At 35.7% G+C, this 18,343-nt stretch overlaps 1 protein-coding gene across 4 annotated transcripts in view; it reads right to left on the bottom strand.

The window, feature by feature from the left end:
- UHRF1BP1L (UHRF1 binding protein 1 like) overlaps positions 1–18,343 on the bottom strand; it is a 75,363-nt gene that overhangs the window by 41,896 nt on the left and 15,124 nt on the right. For 3 of the 4 annotated variants that reach the window (XM_045553156.1, XM_045553157.1, XM_045553158.1), the window contains 3 exons: positions 5,044–5,206; positions 3,765–3,803; positions 2,060–2,151 (listed from right to left, as the gene is read on the bottom strand). In XM_045553156.1, the coding sequence (XP_045409112.1) occupies positions 2,060–2,151; positions 3,765–3,803; positions 5,044–5,206 (294 nt within the window). Of the gene's footprint in view, positions 1–2,059; positions 2,152–3,764; positions 3,804–5,043; positions 5,207–18,343 lie in introns of those variants that run through there. The other variant, XM_045553159.1, reaches the window with a different exon arrangement.

The raw sequence follows: 18,343 nt of genomic DNA, 5'->3' as shown, positions 1-18,343 counted from the left end.
TCAGTCTGATATCCAGTTGGTATCATTCCCCAATGTGCATTTAGGTGATGATGATCAGGGAAACCAATTTTCTGGTGAGTACATGTGATGCTTGTTTTTCCATTCTTGGGATACTTCACTTAATATAATGGGTTCCAACTCTCTCCAGGAGAACCAAAGAGATGTTGTATCACCGTTATTTCTTATAGCTGAGTAATACTCCATGGTATACATATACCACAATTTAATAATGCATTCGTGAATTGATGGGCATTTGGGTTGTTTCCACATCTTTGCAATTGTGAATTGTGCTGCTATAAACATTCGGGTGCAGGTGTCTTTTTTATAGAGTGACTTTTGTTCTTCTGGGTAGATACCCAATAATGGGATTGCTGGATAGAATGGTAGGTCTACTTGAATTTGTTTAAGGTATCTCCATAATGCTTTCCACAGGGGTTGCACTAGTTTGCAGTCCCACCAGCACTGTATGAGTGTTCCTGACTCTCCGCATCAATGCCAACATGTGTTGTTATGGGACTTTTTGATAAAGGTCATTCTCACTGGACTTAAGTGATATTTCATTGTAGTTTTGATTTGCATTTCCCTGATGATTAGGGATGTTGAGCATTGTTTCATATGTTTGTTAGCCATTTTTATATCTTCTTTTGAAAAATTTCTATTCATGTCGTTTGCCCACTTTTTGATAGGGTTGTTCGATTTTTTGAGTTCTAAATATATTCTTGTTATCAGTCCTTTATCTGATGTGTAGTATGTGAAAATTTTTTTCCATTCTATAGGTTGTCTGTTTACTCTCATGACTGTTTCTTTGGCTGTGCAGAAGCTTTTTAATTTGATCAGGTCCCATTTATTTATTTTTGTTGTTGCTGTGATTGCCTTAGGGGTCTTCTTCATAAATTCTTTGCCTAGGCCAATGTCTGTAAGAGTCTTTCCTATATTTTCTTCTAGAATTCTAATAGTTTCCCACCTAAGGTTTAAGTCTGTTATCCACCGTGATTTGATTTTTGTGAGAGGTGAAAGCTGTGGGTCCTGTTTTAGTCTTCTACATGTGGCTATCTAGTTTTCCCAGCACCATTTGTTAAATAAGGAATCTTTTCTCCAGAGTATGTTTTTGTCTGCTTTGTCAAAGATTAGATGGCTATATGAGGATGGTTTTATATTTGGATTTTCTGTTCTGTTTCACTGGTCTGTGTTCCTGCACTTGTGCCAATACCAAGCAGTTTTAATAATCACAGCTTTGTAGTATAGTTTGAAGTCTGGCAAATTAATACCTCCCATTTTGTTTTTGTTGCTTAAAATTGCTTTTGCTAAATGGGGTCTTCTCTGGTTCCATGCAAAGTGTAAAATTATTCTTTCTATATCTGTGAAAAATGATGTTGGTAATTTAATAGGGATTGCATTGAATCTATAGATAACTTTGGGCAGTATAGACATTTTAACAATGTTGATTCTTCTGATCCATGAGCATGGTATGGTTTTCCACCTATTTACATGCTCTGCGATTCCCATAGCCAACATCACACTGAATGGGGAAAAATTGAAAGCATTCCCACTTCGAACTAGAACCAGACAAGGCTGCCCACTGTCCCCATTACTTTTCAACATAGTATTGGAAGTCCTTGCGAGAGTTATCAGGCAAGACAGCAGAATCAAGGGAGTTCAAATAGGGAAAAAGAAGAGATCAAACTCTCACTCTTTGCTGATGATATGATGTTATATCTAGAAAACTCCAAGGATTCAACCAAGAGACTCCTGGAATTGATCAATGAATTCAGTAAAGTCTCAGGATACAAAATCAATACACACAAATCAGAGGCATTCATATATGCCAATAACAGTCAAACGGAGAACCAAATTAAGGACTCAATACCCTTCAAAATAGCAACAAATAAAATAAAATACCTAGGAATATATTTAACTAAGGAGGTAAAGGACCTTTATAGGGAGAACTACGAAACGCTGAGGATTTTATTTTCTTTACTTCTCATTACTACAGATAACAGAGTTGATTATAGAAAAGAACTCCCACCAACAGTCATACAAATTAATGGAAACAGCTTACCTTTGTCCTGAAGCAGTTGCAATAGGTGATGGGCCATTAGGGGCTCGTGGTTCTTCACATGTACTCATTTCCATTATTACTTTATCCAGGGACTAATAAAAATGTTAAAAACGCAAACAATTAGATATTATATTTTTATGTATATTTTGCATGTATTATAATACTATTTTCTATTTCATTTCTTTAGGAGCAAAGTAAACAGCAAGTGAGAAGAGTTCTTTTAAGTGTTATTCTAAACACCTAAAAAGACAAATGCTAAAAAAGAAAACAAAGAACTCATTTATTATTTGGTGGGAAAGCTGTGTATATTATAGCAGTATGGGCATAAAACATTAAGAAGTAGCTGTTAACTGGTGAGATTATCAGATTTTATGGAAATTCCAGACGTACATTATTATTTAATAAGTAAGATTATATATTAGTAAATAGGCTTGAACCACCCTTAATTTTTTTTTTTTTTTTTGAGACAGATCTCACTCTGTCGCCCTGTCTAGAATGCAGTGGCAATATCATAGCTCGCTACAACCTCAAACTCCTGGGCTCAAGCGATCCTCCTGCCTCAGCCTCCGAAGTGGCTGGGACTACAGGCATGAGCCACTGCACTTGGCTAATCACCCTTAAAAATCTTATCCCCATCTAAGATCTGAGACATAAGACATAAAACTACAGAAAATAAGATATAAGCAGGAAATGTGAAAAAAATAAACACTCTCATAATGGAAAAAGTTCTTTTTTAGGGTAATACTTTTTTCCTTGAAGAAAGATCTACTGTCCTTCACAGTCATCACTAACATAACACCAGCCATTATTTCCTATTTCATACACAGCATTTATTACCTGAAACTATCTCATTTGTTCACTTGTTCATTGTTAGTCTCCTCTATTAAAAGTTCTCTCAGGGCATAAGACAGGACTCAATAAATATTTATGGAGTGAATCAATAAATGACCAAGTGATCAATTTTCTTCAACCTTCCTTAAAATGCAAACTATATTGAAGAACACATTACTTAATTTACTAGATCAGTAAAAACACAGAAATGCACAGAACTGAGGATCAAATGTTATTAAAAAAAGAATCCCGGCTGAGCGTGCTGGCTCACATCTATAATCCTAGCACTCTGGGAGGCCGAGGCAGGTGGATCGTTTGAGCTCAGGAGTTCGAGACCAGCCTGAGCAAGAGTGAGACCCTGTCTCTATTTAAAAAAATAGAAATAAATTAGCTGGACAACTAAATATATATAGAAAAATTAGCTGGGCATGATGGCACATGCCTATAGTCCCAGCTACTCGGGAGGCTGAGGCAGTAAGATAGCTTAAGCCCAGGAGTTTGAGGTTGCTGGGAGCCAGGTTGATGCCATAGCACTCTAGTCCGGGCAACAGAGTAAGACTGCCTCAAAAAAAAAAAAAAAAGAAAGAAAGAAAAAGAATCCCATAGTATGTTAATAAAGAGTTAAATGATGTAATACCATACCAACTTAGAACATAACATTCTAGATCTGAAAAAATTTAAAGATCCTATTTTGATGTTTAAATTTCTCATTTAACAGCTGAGAAAACTACGTTCCATCAAAAGCAAATGAAGTCTAATTAATGAAAAACCCAGGAAATTATGTTTCCATGAAACAAAAGATTAATATTAACAGAGTAGCTAGATAATGTGAATATATTAATATGTTTACTTCTGAGGTGGTTTCAGAACTCACCAAACAGATAGGATGTGTTTTCAGTTTTGTCCATGGGATCTACAAATAAGAAAATCTCTTTGAAATGAATCATTAAGAAAAAAGCAATATCAACATGCTTGCTCTCTTAATACAGTGACAGACATATCAAATTACATCAAATGAGTTTTTTCTTAAATTGCATAATAATAACCAGAGCAACTCATTTATACTTTTGAAATCAGATATAGCCATTTTATATAAGAAAATATTACTAGCTGTATTTTCTTAGTCATATTTTTAAATGGGAACTTCCAAGTGCTTTGAAGTATCTTTTTTCCCAGTCCTTAAAACACATTTTCATTTCATAATTTAAACTTAGAGTCGCCAGCAAAGCATAATCAGTATTCTGTTCATTTAACAATCTGTGTTTAATACTATATTTCTTCCCTAATTGTTTTATAAATATGCAAGACAAAATACAAAAGTGAAAGCATTAATATAAAACGTAGGCAATATCAAATAAATAATGTTCAAATATATCCTGCTCTAAAAATATCAAGTCCTGTAAATATTTGGCTTTATGGAGACAGAACAAAAATTTAAAGTGATGATTAAAGGATATGGGAACCTTTTCCACAATCTTTTCTTAGTAGCTCAAATTTTAATTTATGGAACAAATTAGCATGCAGTATTTCTACTGAGCAGGCTCTCAAACGAAGCCTGGTCTCCAAGAGCAAGAAATGGTACAAACTGTCATATGATTAGAGACAAAGATAAGTAGAATAAGTTATAGTCAGTAGTAATAATAATAATAGTAAATAGAAAACTTTAAAAATCTCAAAATGAGAACAAATTAAAAAAGGGATAAAATTGAAAATAAAACTATATGTAGAGAAGGAATTTATTGGTTCTTATGTCTTCATTTGAAATCAAGTATTTACTTGCTACAAACTTAAATTGTCCCATCTGACAATAAATCCTATGAAAAAAAATCTATCTTTAAATATGTACCAAATGGAAACAATGATTTTATTAACAAACTATTAATAATTTCATTTAAAACATTAATACAATTAAATTTTAAACAAAAATTAAGACCTATATAGTAGTAATTAATAAATGACTTCAATTATATAATGCATACAAGTCATGCAATCATTTGTGCAAAGCCATTTTTCTTTCCAAACTATGTTAATAAAAATGCTTCTTTATAGAATTATATGTAAAACAAAATATTTTTTAAAAAGATAGACATGAAATGTAGAATGAAAACATAAAAGGCATTCCACAGATATCAAACCACAGATAAAAATCTCACCCTAATGGATGCTTTATTACAGAACACTTTGTTGATAGCAAGCCACGTTGGCAAATCCAACATATTCTGGAGCACCTCTTCATCCAACTCCAAATTCTTCAGTTCACCTTCTCCTTTAAGGGTACTTAGATTGATCTTATCGGGAGACAAATTTTTGGTAAATCTGAAAGAGAATATATACATTGACATTTATTTTTGTCAGTTACTGTAACCCAGAGTCCATTCTTACAAATATAGAGAACATTAAAAGTGTAATAGCACTAAGAAGCACAAAACTGCTAAGAGGCTCTATTTTAGAGCCTATTCAATGTGTTCAATGTGTTTTGATCTCTGTTGCCTAGAGTTCTCTTTTACAATGGCTACAGTTTTTTTGGCACACATTTGAATATCATTTTCCCATATATGATCGATCTATCCTTGGTTCTTACTGCCTTTCAAACACAATGAGCATTTAGTGAGCATCCACTATTTTCCAGGTACTAAGCAAAGCAGTAGGGATGACTTTGAGGCACCCTCTATTACAGTTTGTTCTCTTTACTACATATTACAGCAGAGAAGGGAATAGATCTATGCCACTAGCCAACTTGCAAAGAAGATAAAGGAATGAGATCACCCTTCAGAAGCAACAGCCGTGGTTGCAGTGGCAGCAGCAACAGCAACAGCAGACGTCATTCATCATCCAAAGAATGATGATCAAAGGATATCAATACTTCTGTCAGAATCATGCAATGATTCCCAGAATTAGAAACTGACCTAAATCAGCCAGGTGCCGTGGCTCACACCTGTAATCCTAGCATTCTGGGAGGCCAAGGCAGGAGGAATGCTTGAGGTCAGGAGTTGAAGACCAGCCTGAACAAGAGTGAGACCCCATCTCTACTAAAAATAGAAAACTCAGCCAGGCGTGGAGGCACCCACCTGTAGTCCCAGCTACTCAGGAGGCTGAGGGAAGATTATCACTTGAGCCCAGGAGTTTGAGGTTGGAGTGACCTATGATCACGCCACTGCACTCCCGCCTGGGTGACAGAGCAAGACCCTTTCTCAAAAAAACAAAAAACCCAAAAAAACAGAAAGAAGAAACTGACCCAAATCATTCCAGGAATACACAATGGTATATACATCTTGTTTTAAAAGGTCTCTTAGGAAGGAGATTATTCAATTCTATTTAGCAGCAGATTTTGGTGTTTTCTTTGTGAGCTTCTTTAAAACATCAATTATTTATAACCCTAATTAGCTGTACAAATACCATTTATCCTTTTTAAAGGAGCTAAAATAACAAACATAAAATATTTAATTAGAATATGACAAGTCACAAAGGAGACTAGACCCTGAATTCTAATGAAAGAACTCAGATTCTCTATAATGACTTAAAAATCAAAGCCCTTAAACTTAACAAGATTGGAAATGATAATAGTTAATAAAATAGTGAATATTTTCCAGGGTTTACAGTATACCAAGCTCTTTGAATGCATGCATTATATCTTATCTAATTCCCAAGATAACCCATTAGGGTCAGTACTAATTTTATCCCCATTTTTGAATGAGTAAACATAACAAGAATCTTGAACATACTTGCCTAACATCACAATAATAATAAATTGAACATGTACTTTAAAGCACTTTCATATATATTACTTTCTTTAATCCTCAAAACAATCCTAAAAAATGAAAAAGTGCAAACTTTACCCAAGTACTTTTTCAAAAGTAAAACTACTGACAAAATTAACTATTGCCTAACAAAAGAGTAAGTCAGTCTTCTACTTTTTTTGGAAATTAAATATCAAAGCAACTAAATGTACTAGATATTTACATGCCTTACATGTCAACAAGAATACCAATCAATACACACATTTCTCCAGTGACTTCAAACCAGAATTTCTTGTGCCAGATTCTATATGGATTCATATCTCCTCACAGAAAGTCAATTAGGAAATACAAAGTTCCTTTTTAACCCATATTTTACCAGTGAAGCTGTATTATTCTTACTAATCATACTTGATTCAATACCATGAAGTTTTCCAGTAGGCTTCCATTCCTAACCATAGATAACCTTAAAAAAAACCTTGCCACTTCCTTGACATAAAATATTAGAGCTGGAAGGGAGCATTCAATAAGTATGTATAAGGGTTCATTATTCAGAAACACACACTGGCAAGCAGTACACTCAATGCTCATGCCCTTGTGGAGTTTTCAGTTTAGTTCGTGAGACAGAAGATCAAATGGCATGACTAGGAGAGAATACAGGAGGGGTCCTAATCCAGAGCTTCTTTGAAACAGGGACTTTTGAGCTGATATCTGAAGGATGAGTACAAGTGAACTAGGGTAGGAAGAGAGAGGGGTAGGGAAAGAAAGAGTATTCCATCCAGAGGGAATAAAACATATAAAGGTTCTGAGGCAGGAAGAAGCATAGTATAAAAATAGAACTGGAAAAAAGACCAGTATCTAGTAAGTACCAAGAAGGCCAAGAGAGTAGAGGATAAACCTGGAAGGACAAGGGAGAGGGAGGCAGACTACACAAGGCTTTGAGTATTTTATGTATTCATTTGTTCCATGAATTAGTTGATACCTACAATTTAACATGGAGTGGGGATTTGGAAATGAACAAAATAGATAAAAATCTCTACCTTCATGGAGCTTAATGGAGGAGGGAAAAGAATTTTTTAAAAAATAAATATATAGTAAGTCATTCTGATAACTACAGGGGAAAAAGCAAAATAACAAGACAGGAAATCTAAGTGGAGGAGGTTACAATTTCTGATAAGGGTGGACAGGAAAAGTCTCACTGAAAAAAATGACATTTAGGCAAAGATCTGAAGGAAGTAAAGGAGGTACTACCTATGAAAATATGTGAAGAAAGCTTGCTCTAGGCAGAGGAAGAGCAAGGGCAAAAACCTGAGATGTTAGCATGGCTTGGCATGTCTGAGGAATAGCAAGAAGGCCAATGTCACTGGAGCAAATGAGCAAAGGCAAGAATAACAGGAGATGAGGTTAGAGCCATAACAGGAGCTAGATCATGTGGGACCTTTTAGGTCACTCTAAAGATTCTGGCTTTCACCCTGGGTAAGAATGAAAGTGACTAGTGATGATTTTGAGTAGAACAGGGGACTCTCATGTTTAAAGGTTCACTCTATAGAGATTATATGAAATGAGGACATGGACAGAAGCAGAAAGCACAAAGAGGAGGCTATCGCAATAATCCAGATGAGAGATGATGTTGCCTTGGACCAAAATGCAAGAGTAGGAGGAGGTGGGAAGGGAATGGCCCGCATTATGAAGATTAAGCCAAGAGGATTTGATTGTACAGACTGAAGTTAAGGATGACACCAAGGTTTTTTGTCTGAGTAACTGGAAGGATAGAATTGTCATTTTTAGAGTGAAGACAGAGAAATAAGTTTTAAATTAAGGGTCAGAATTTAGGCTTTGAACAGTTTAAGAGATGTCTATTGTATATTCAAGAGGAGATGCCAACTAGGTAGTATTAACGCCCTGGATGCAGATATAAACATGGTCATCACCAATGTTAGAGATGGTATTTACAGTCGTCAGATAGATGAGATCACCAAAAGATTAAGAGTAGACAGAAAAATAAAAGGGCCCAAAGACTGTGGTCAGGGACTACTAAGAGATCAAAGAAATGTAAAAGAAACTAACAAAGGCAATCAAGAAAAGAGAGTGTTTGAGAAGAGAGAAGAACAGGCAAAACTGTCATACAGGGGAGTAGAAGAAAAATGGGCAAGAACAATTAGGATTACAGGGGAGCACTACAGACTCATTTCAAGGTAATTACAATGAATATGAAGTAAAATCAATTATGTGTTTTCCCCCAGCAAATCAACCTGGTCTATTCTGTACCTGTGAAGTTACAGGTGCAGAAGAGGCAAAGAGTTGTACTCCATCAGTAATTTATGAGTCAAGTACAATGAATAAAGAGAATAGTCAAGGGAGTTGAAGAATTATACAGGGGAATGGTTATAACGATAGACTATGCAATCTGTACTGGATACAGAAAATAAGAGGCAGATAAGGAATAGAGTGGTAGGTCAGTGAACTAGAAAGCTAGGATGTGCTAGTCAGAGCGTGAAGCTTAAAACTGAAATTATAAAGGGGGTACAATTACTGGTAATAGCAAGATCTGGAGTCTGGCTAGGGAAACAAATGGCTGACAAGATAAGTGAAAGAGGGGAAGTCCAGGAATTGAGAGGCTGGAATAGTAAAAAGGACCAAGTTCATGAAAACTGAAATCAACAATCATTATGTTAATAGGAAAAAAATCCACAAATTCTATAAAGTAATTTAAACAGGTTTATTCTGAGCCCATATGAGTGGCCATGGCCCAAGAAGCATTATCTTAAGAAGTCCTGAGAAAGTGCACCATAGGTGGCTGGATTAAAGTCTGGTTTTATACATTTTAGGGAGAAAGGAAATGCAGGTAAAATCAGAAATCAATACATAGTATACATTGGTTTGGCTAGAAAAGGCAGGACATCTCAAAGCAGAGGCTTATAGGTGGGTTCAGAGATTCCTTGATCTGTAATTGGTTAAAGAAATAAAGCTTTGTCTAAAGACCTGGAGTTAGCAGAAAGGAATGCTTAAGTTAAGATAAAGGGATCTGCTATCTGTCATGTGATGCTATACCAGTCAGGTTGGAAAGCAAGCCACATTATATCAAGTTAATTTAAAAAACAAATTTTTTTTTTTTTTTTTTTGAGACAGAGTCTCACTGTGTTGCCCGGGCTAGAGTGAGTGCCGTGGCATCAGCCTAGCTCACAGCAACCTCAAACTCCTGGGCTTAAGCAATCCTACTGCCTCAGCCTTCCCAGTAGCTGGGACTACAGGCATGTGCCACCATGCCCGGCTAATTTTTTCTATATATATATTTTAGTTGACCAGATAATTTCTTTCTATTTTTAGTAGAGACGGGGTCTCGCTCTTGCTGAGGCTGGTCTTGAACTCCTGACCTCGAGCAATCCACCCGCCTCGGCCTCCCAGAGTGCTAGGATTACAGGCGTGAGCCACCGCGCCTGGCTAAAAAACAAATTTAATGAGATTTTAGGGTTTGTAAGGCCTGACTTAACCTTTGCCTTGCATAGCCTTAGGTCCTGTTTGTAATATAATATCTTACTGCCACAAAGAGTCTGTTTTGTCAGTCTTATAATCTCTACTTTAACATTAATGCCAGTGTGTTTAAACTCAAAAAAAAAAGGGGTTATGAGGAGGTGTGTCAGACCTTCCTTTCCATCATAGCTTTACTGTTTTTCTCAGGTCCCCTTAGCCAAGAGGGGGTCCATTCAGTCAGGGGCAGGGGTGCGCTTAGGATTTTATTTTTAGTTTGGAATTATGACAGGAGTGCTGTATTCCACATTAAGAATTTAGCACTTTATCCCAAAAGCTATAGGAAGCTGGTAAAAGACTGTATGAGGAAGGAAATCCACTTGTTTTACACATGTATGTCAAGTCTCATCCTTTGGAATAGCCCTACCAAATTGAACAACACAACAGCTTCTGAAAATATCACTCTTTAAATCTCTGCCTCCCCAAAGTTCCTGGAATGCTCAGACCTTTCCCGACCAAGCAAATTCCTCCTTCTAAGGCCCAGCCCCAACAGAACTCTTCCAGAAAATGTTACCTAATTCCCTAGGTGGAGTTTGTCATTCCCTTATGTGTATTTCCAAACTCTTTTGCACTATAAACCATAGCTACCATTTATCAGACTCTCAAAGCTGTCAAGCCCTACAATGAAGAGCTTTATAGTCCTTGTATCAATCCATCCTAATAACTCCATAAAGTAAGTATAATTATTGCCTCCATTTTAAAAATGAAGAACCTGAGGTAACTTAGGTTCAAGTCCCTATGGTTTCTATTGACGCTGTTCACCTTACCACATCTCTTCTACCCTTTAAAACCCAGTTCAGAATTTATACCCCAAAATAAGTTTTTATAACTAACTCCTTGAAGATGAACATGTAGTATTTAGATATGAGAAGGAGAATTCTGGTTAAGTGACTATCTTTTAACCGAAAGGCATATGGACTATAAATTTTCAAGGAACTAGAATAAAAGTTAATGAACACAAAACTGTTCATAATTCTCTTTTATTACTCAGAAGGCACTTGGAACATTTTAATTTTTTAAATGTATCAGTGGAAACTTCAATATGATCTGTAAATATAGCCATACAGGATTAAGTTAAATAAATATTTACTCCCTAGATGGCAATATCCTAAAAGCTTTTTTAAATTTTATTTCAGAGCCACGCGTGGTGGCTCATGCCTGTAATCCCAACAACTGGGGAAGCTGAGGTGGGAGAAATGCTTGAGCCCAGGAGTTCAAGACCAGCCTGAGCAACATAGTTGAGACTCCCATCTCTAAAAAAATAAAATAAAATAAAATTTGTCGGGTGTGCTGGCACGCCCCTGTAGTCACAGCTATTTGGGAGGCTGAGACGGGGGTGGGGGGTGTCACTTGAGCCCAGGAGTTCAAGGATGCAGCAAGCTATGACTGTACCACTGCACTCTAGCCCTGGCAACAGAGTGAGACTCTGTCTCAAAAAAAAAAAAAAATCTTTTTCACACATGAACTTGCCTTCCCACTCCATCCTCAAAAGTTGGTTTTCCATTATCTTTAGTGTCCATGTATGAGAAATGGCTTCCTGTTCTTAAATAACTAGTCATGTTACTTACCTTCCAGCAACTCATATGGTATTACTCTCTTCTGGGGACTAACTAGCTTTATTAAAGTTTAAGAAAGAGTCTTTAAAAAATTCCATAAAGGTAGCATTAATTAGTCAAAACAAGGTAAAGAAAATTAGCATTACTCTGTTAAACATCAGCATCTGACAAAATTGCTTAATAACTCTACATCAAAATTTTTAATTTACATAATCAAAATATGGCAGTGTTCCATGTGCTATTCATTTACATTTTTTTATTCAAGCACATTATTGAAATTAAATTGATATGCTTATACTCAATTTGCAGTCAATTTCAAAAGTGAAAATTTTTTTCAATTTTTTGAAATTGTCTTTAAAAATAAGTAACAGTGTTTTTTTTTTAACCAATTAAGAAAGCCCAAAGACCCAGATACAGTATATTTTTAAATACTTTCCATTTTTTTTCTATTTTATAAAATTCAGTATGCAGGTTGTTTCTTTAGTGAAATTAATTTACCTAATCTGTATTTTTCTTATATTTGAAAATTGATTGCTATTCAAAACTGGTTACAATTTTGCCATGCAAGAAATAATATAAAAGAATCATAAATTTAATATTAATGATAAAATTTTATAGATATATCAATTTCTCAAAAACTCAACCAAATAATACTTGCCATGTAGGCGAGTACCCTTATTAATTTACCATCTCTTTGCAATTTGTTTCAAAGATTTATGTTTTGGTTCATACAATACAATGATCCCTATAAGGTCTGACACATAAACCAAATTGGTGGTGGTTGAACTTCTTACCCTTTCTCACAGTGTCAGAGTAGTGTGAATTCTTCTTACAAAGAAAGAAACATAACTGAGAGAGAAATTACCAGTTCACTTAAACGTCAAAACCTTGGGCTTTAAGGAAGACACAAGTGAAGCTAATGTTTTGAGATAAAAAGTGCTGGATTAAATATACATATAACATTTGTATTATATTAACATGTGTCGTATAGCATGTAACATATAATATGTACATGTTTTATATTAATGTTATTCTACAATTCCATAGTAAAATCAAAAGAGCCCAGATAGGGATGCCAGAAAAACCCTACTCAAATCCTGCCATATTTCTTACTTGAGCACATTTCTTAACTTTTCTCAGTTTCACTTTTGATTTTTATAAAATCTAGGTGATACATACCTAATTGACAGAGCTCTTTTAATGATGGTCTGAGTTAATATATTGCAAATAAATAATAGTTGACATTTCTGCACAAGGATTTTATACATACCAAGTCTCCAAAATCCTTTAAGGCAGATTTATTATTATCCCCAATTTACAAAAGAGAAAATAAAAAAGAGGTACTAAGAGAGAGACACATGGCCTAAAGTCATACAGCTTGTGCGACCAAAGATCCAAATCCAAGTTAGCTTATCTTGCCATCTACTTCCCTCTAACATGCATCAGCTCCCACAAAGCTAGTTACATAGTAGGTGCTCAAGAAATGCTAGGTACCTTCATCAGTCTTTCCTAACATTAAATATCCTGGGGAAGTGAAATCATTCAGACTTTAGCAAGTGTTTGTTATGACCAGAGATACAAACAAACAGTGGATAATATAAAACTTCATCACTTTCAATGTTAAAAAATAGGAACACAATTGTGGAAAACAAACAATTTAGGGGGAATTGTTGCCTTCATATCTATGCTTTATGACATACCTGGGACAAATGTTTATTGGGCAATAAAGTTCTCTGCCTAGTGTTATTACCCAAAGCACAGTCTGTGAGCATTTTCTGTCTGTAGTTTGTTGTTTGTGTTGGATTTACTGCTAAAGAAAAAGATATATTGTCAAGCCAGGAACATATGTCTTCTATTGGTCTGGCCAACAGATGTGGTAATATGTGCTGGGATCCCCACTTGACTTTACCAGCCACCAGCAATGGCATACTCTGCCATGGAGGCAATTTAGAATCCCTACTTAGTTAACTTTTCTGAGAAATTGTGCGCTTGGTTGCTGATTTTGATGAGCCTTATTTGTCATCCTTCACTTCCTTCCATACACGGCACTTACTTTTCTCATCATAGTGTCATTTAGGTTCTGTTGCCCAGTAAAGGGTAAGGGAGCCAAGAATACAAAACCTATGTCTCTCTTCTGTCTGTGTTCTATTTGGCCATTCAGTTTACTCACTGTTAACAGGTGTGTGGTCTGAGGCTGTGATTTCTAACAGCCAGTATTAGAGGCCCTCTTGGTCCCTTTTAATTGCCTATTCTTGGGAGGATGTGCATGGGAGTTATTAATAAGAAAATTACTTTTCTACATTTCTGTAGTGTTTTGTAATATAAATTTCAATTTCTACATGCCCTGTCATACACTGAAAATGAGATAGGTAAGTATTATTATCCAAATTCACATACTGAGAAATTTGGGTGTGAACTACTTTCAAAGATATCCAGCTGGTAATTAATAATCAGTACTCAAACCTGAGTCTTCAAATGCCTAGTCCAGTGCTTTAGGCAACATATAACATCAGAATTAAATTACTAGAGTTTTGTGTCATTTATTCTTCAGCTTCTCTAAATAATGTTTGAATAACTAATTTATAAAGGAAAATAATTTCCTGGCATTTTCCTTAAAAAAAGTAACCACAAGACAACATTTTTATATTGTTTCATCTTAAATTTTAAAGCAAAATAAAAGCAAAGGGTACTGTATAAATAAACTGCCTGTCCTCCCACTCCTAGGCTAAGCAAAATCTTCATTAGAAGAAATTTTCTCAGAGTAATTCCTTAAAATCTGGAAGCTACTGCAAATATTTTAGGTTTGGCATGGAACTAAAATTAGCAGAACAATTAAAAATGGATTGGAGACTTCTGGCTTTGGTTCTGACATGTAACAAGCTTAGAAGTCATCACTCCCTTCCTTATAACAAGAAAAAGTGGAACAAACTGAAAATAATCGGTTTTTTGGACCCATCAGGGAACTGTGATCACAGGGAAAACCACCACCCTGAAATCTGGAGAGACAGGTATATACAGTCACAGATGAGGTTTGCTTACCTGAAGCAAAAGTCTCTGGAGCCATGTATTAACTGTGTTTTTTATTTTCTCTATTCTGATGCTTTGACATCTGGGTCCTTGCTGACCCTGGAGGGACTGCCCCTCTTAGGGTTAGTCAATTCCTAGAGATGGTAAGCAACTCATCTGTGAGTGTACTTTTTGAACACAAACCAACCACTCTAGAGCCCACACCCCAACCACCTTCTTTATTGGAGTCTCACACTCTGGATCGCTATCTACTTGCCCTAATTATCCCAAGCAGCTAGGAATGGTTTCTGTGTTCAAAGCTTGCTGAAATTACTCATACTAGCCAATCCTAAAACTGCTTACCCAGTGTCTCCTGTTCCTTCCCATGGGCACCCAAATGAAGGTTTTTGACAAAAAAAAGACTTATTAAAAAGCTGTAATACTCAAGAAAGTCTGATGGTGGTTAAATAAGCAAATGATCAATGGAATAAAGTGCAGAGTCCAGAAATAGACTTGATAGAATTCAATTCACTGCAAAAATGATTATTTGAGGCTGGGCATGGTGGCTCACACCTGTAATCCTAACACTCTGGGAACCGAGGCAGGAAGATCACTTGAGGTCAGGAGTTCGAGACCAGCCTGAGCAAGAGCAAGAGCAAGACCCTGTCTCTACAAAAAATAGAAAAATTAGCTGGGTGTGGTGGTGAGCACCTGTAGTCCCAGCTACTTGGGAGGCTGAGGCAGGAGAATCACTTGAGCCCATGAGTTTAAGGTTGTTGTGAGCTAGGCTGATGCCATGGTACACTAGCCCAGGTAACAAAGCGAGTCTCCATCTCAAAAAAAAAGAAAGAAAAAGAAAATGATAATTTGAATACATGGTATTGGAATAATGCTATAGCCATATGCAAAAGAAAAAAAAAAGAACCTTGACCTTTATCTCACACCATAAACAAAAATTAACTCTTAATGGATCACAGACCTAAATCTAAGAACTAGAACTATAAAACTTCTATTAAGAAAATGAGAAAATCTTGGCGACCTTGAGTTTTGCAAAGATTTCTTTAACACAACCAAAAATGCACAAACCATAAAAGACAAAAAAAAAAAAAAATCAATAAATCAGTCTTCATCAAAATTAAAAACTTTGCCCTTCAAAAGACATTGTAGTGACTTTTTGGGAAAATGTTTCATTTGTTAAAAAAAAAAAAAAAAAAGACATTGTTACTAAAGAGCAATCCACAAACTGAGAGAAAATATTTACAAAACATCTATTTGAAAAAGGACTTGTAGGCTGGGCACAGTGGCTCACGCCTGTAATCCTAGCACTCTGCGAGGCTGAGGCAGGTGGATCACTCGAGGTCAGGAGTTCGAGACCAGCCTGACCAAGAGCGAGACCCCATTTCTACTAAAAATAGAAAGAAATTATCCGGCCAACTAAAAATATAGATAGAAAAAAAAAAAATTAGCCGGGCATGGTGGTACATGCCTGTAGTCCCACCTGGGAGGCTGAGGCAGTAGGATCGCTTGAGCCCAGGAGTTTGAGGTTGCTGTGGGCTAGGCTGACACCACGGCACTCACTCTAGCCCAGGCAACAGAACGAGACTTTGTCTCAAAAAAAAAAAAAAAAACAAATAAATAAACAAAGAAAAAAGAAAAAGAAAAAGGACTTGTATCTACAATATAAAGAGAACTCTTACATTTTGAAAATAAGACACCTCTTAATAACATAGGCAAAAGATTTAAACAGACTCTTAAACCAAAGAAGACACAGATGACAAATAAGCACATGAAAAGATGTCTGGCATCATTAGTCATTAGTAAATCACAAATTAAAAACCACAATAAGATACCTCTACTTAACCACCAAAAAAGCTAAAATCAAAAGGGCTAACCATACTGAGTACTGGTGAAGATATGGAGCAACTGGAACTCTCATTTACTTGGCCATGAATGAGAATGTAAAATGCACAATTTGGAACCACTTTGGAAAGCTGTTTGGAAGTTTCATAAAACGTGATAGATGTACCGAGCATATAATCTAACCATTCTACTTGTAGGAATTTTCTCACAAGAGATAAAAAGTCTACTCTCACAAAAATGTTCATAATAGCTTTATTTGTAACAGTCAACAAACAGAAACAACTCAAATATTCATTATGAATAAACAAATAGTGGCATATCCACAATGGACTACTCCTTAGAAGTAAAAAGGTATGCATACAACAAAATAGATTAATTGCAAAACAATCATGCTGAAGGAAGTCAGAAAAGAAATGTATACCATATGATTCATTTATATAAAATTCTAGAATATGCAAACTAGTCTAAGTGAGCTCAAGTAAACCAGCAGTTGCCCCAGGATGAGTCAAGAGGGGAAGATTACAAAGGAGCATGAAGAAACTTAAGGGTGGTGGATATGTTCATTTTCCTAATTATGGTGATGATTTCCTGAGTACATACATGTTGAAATTTCATCAGTTGTACACCTTAAATATCTGTGGTTTATTGCATATAAGTCCAGTTATAGTCCAATACAGCTGTTTAAATCAGATATATACATACATATATATGTACATATATACATATCTTAATTTAAAAAAAATGGACTTAGCCAGGCATGGTTGCGTACACCTATAATCCCAGATACTCAGGAGGCTGAGGTGGGAGGATCATTTGTGCCAGGAGTTCAAGACCAGCTGGGTAACATAGTAAGACAGCATCTCAAAAAATTAAAATAAAATAAAATAAATAAAATAAAATAATAAAATGAAGCATGGACCTGTTAATAAAATTTAAGGGAATAAGAATATATAAGGTACTTGAATTATGGCTTTTTGAAAACCATCCCATTGCATTTGCCATCTAATGAATATATTAGGAGCAATTTTAAGCTAAGTAAAAAAAAAAAAAAATGAATAAAGCCATAGGCAGCCCTCATATTACAAAGAATATCACACAATTTAATCCAAACTCCTCATTTTATAGCAGAGAATGTAAAGCCCAGAGAGATTAAGTAAACTGCTCAAGGTTATACCAAAGCAGAGCTAACACTGCAATCAAACTTATACAATTTTCACCCAGGTATTTTAGGATCAATTATCATTCCATTATCATACTGATGAATTTCAATTTAACCATATTTACTGAGCATTTATTAGGCATTGTAGGAGTATATGGCAATTTTTAAACTCAAGGAGTTTTCAATGTCAATTTGTGAGGCTTATTATATATTCAAGGCATAAACATTATTTTTTAATTTTCATTTTTACTATTATTTTTTTTTTTTAGAGACAGGGTCTTGCTCTGTCACCCAGGCTCGAGTGCAGTGGTGCTATCACAGCTCACTGAAAATACAAATTCCTGGGCTTGAGCAATCCTCCTGCCTCAGCCTCCTTAGAAGGTAAGATTACAGGTGCATTCTACCACGTCCAGCTAATTTTTAAATTTTTTTGTAGAGACGGGGTCTCACAATGCCCAGGCTGGTTTAGAACTCCTGGCCTTAAGTGATCCTCCCTGCCTCAGCTCCCAAAGTGCTGGGATTATAGGCTTGAGCCAACATGCCTGGCCCAACATTATTATTTTTTTTAATAAAACCTACAACGGAAGAAGAATCAAGATATATTCATAAT

Source organism: Lemur catta, chromosome 6, assembly GCF_020740605.2.
Source record: "Lemur catta isolate mLemCat1 chromosome 6, mLemCat1.pri, whole genome shotgun sequence".
Classification (NCBI taxonomy): domain Eukaryota; kingdom Metazoa; phylum Chordata; class Mammalia; order Primates; family Lemuridae; genus Lemur; species Lemur catta.
Note: the sequence above shows the minus strand (reverse complement) of the source record. Positions and strands in the feature narration are given on the sequence as shown.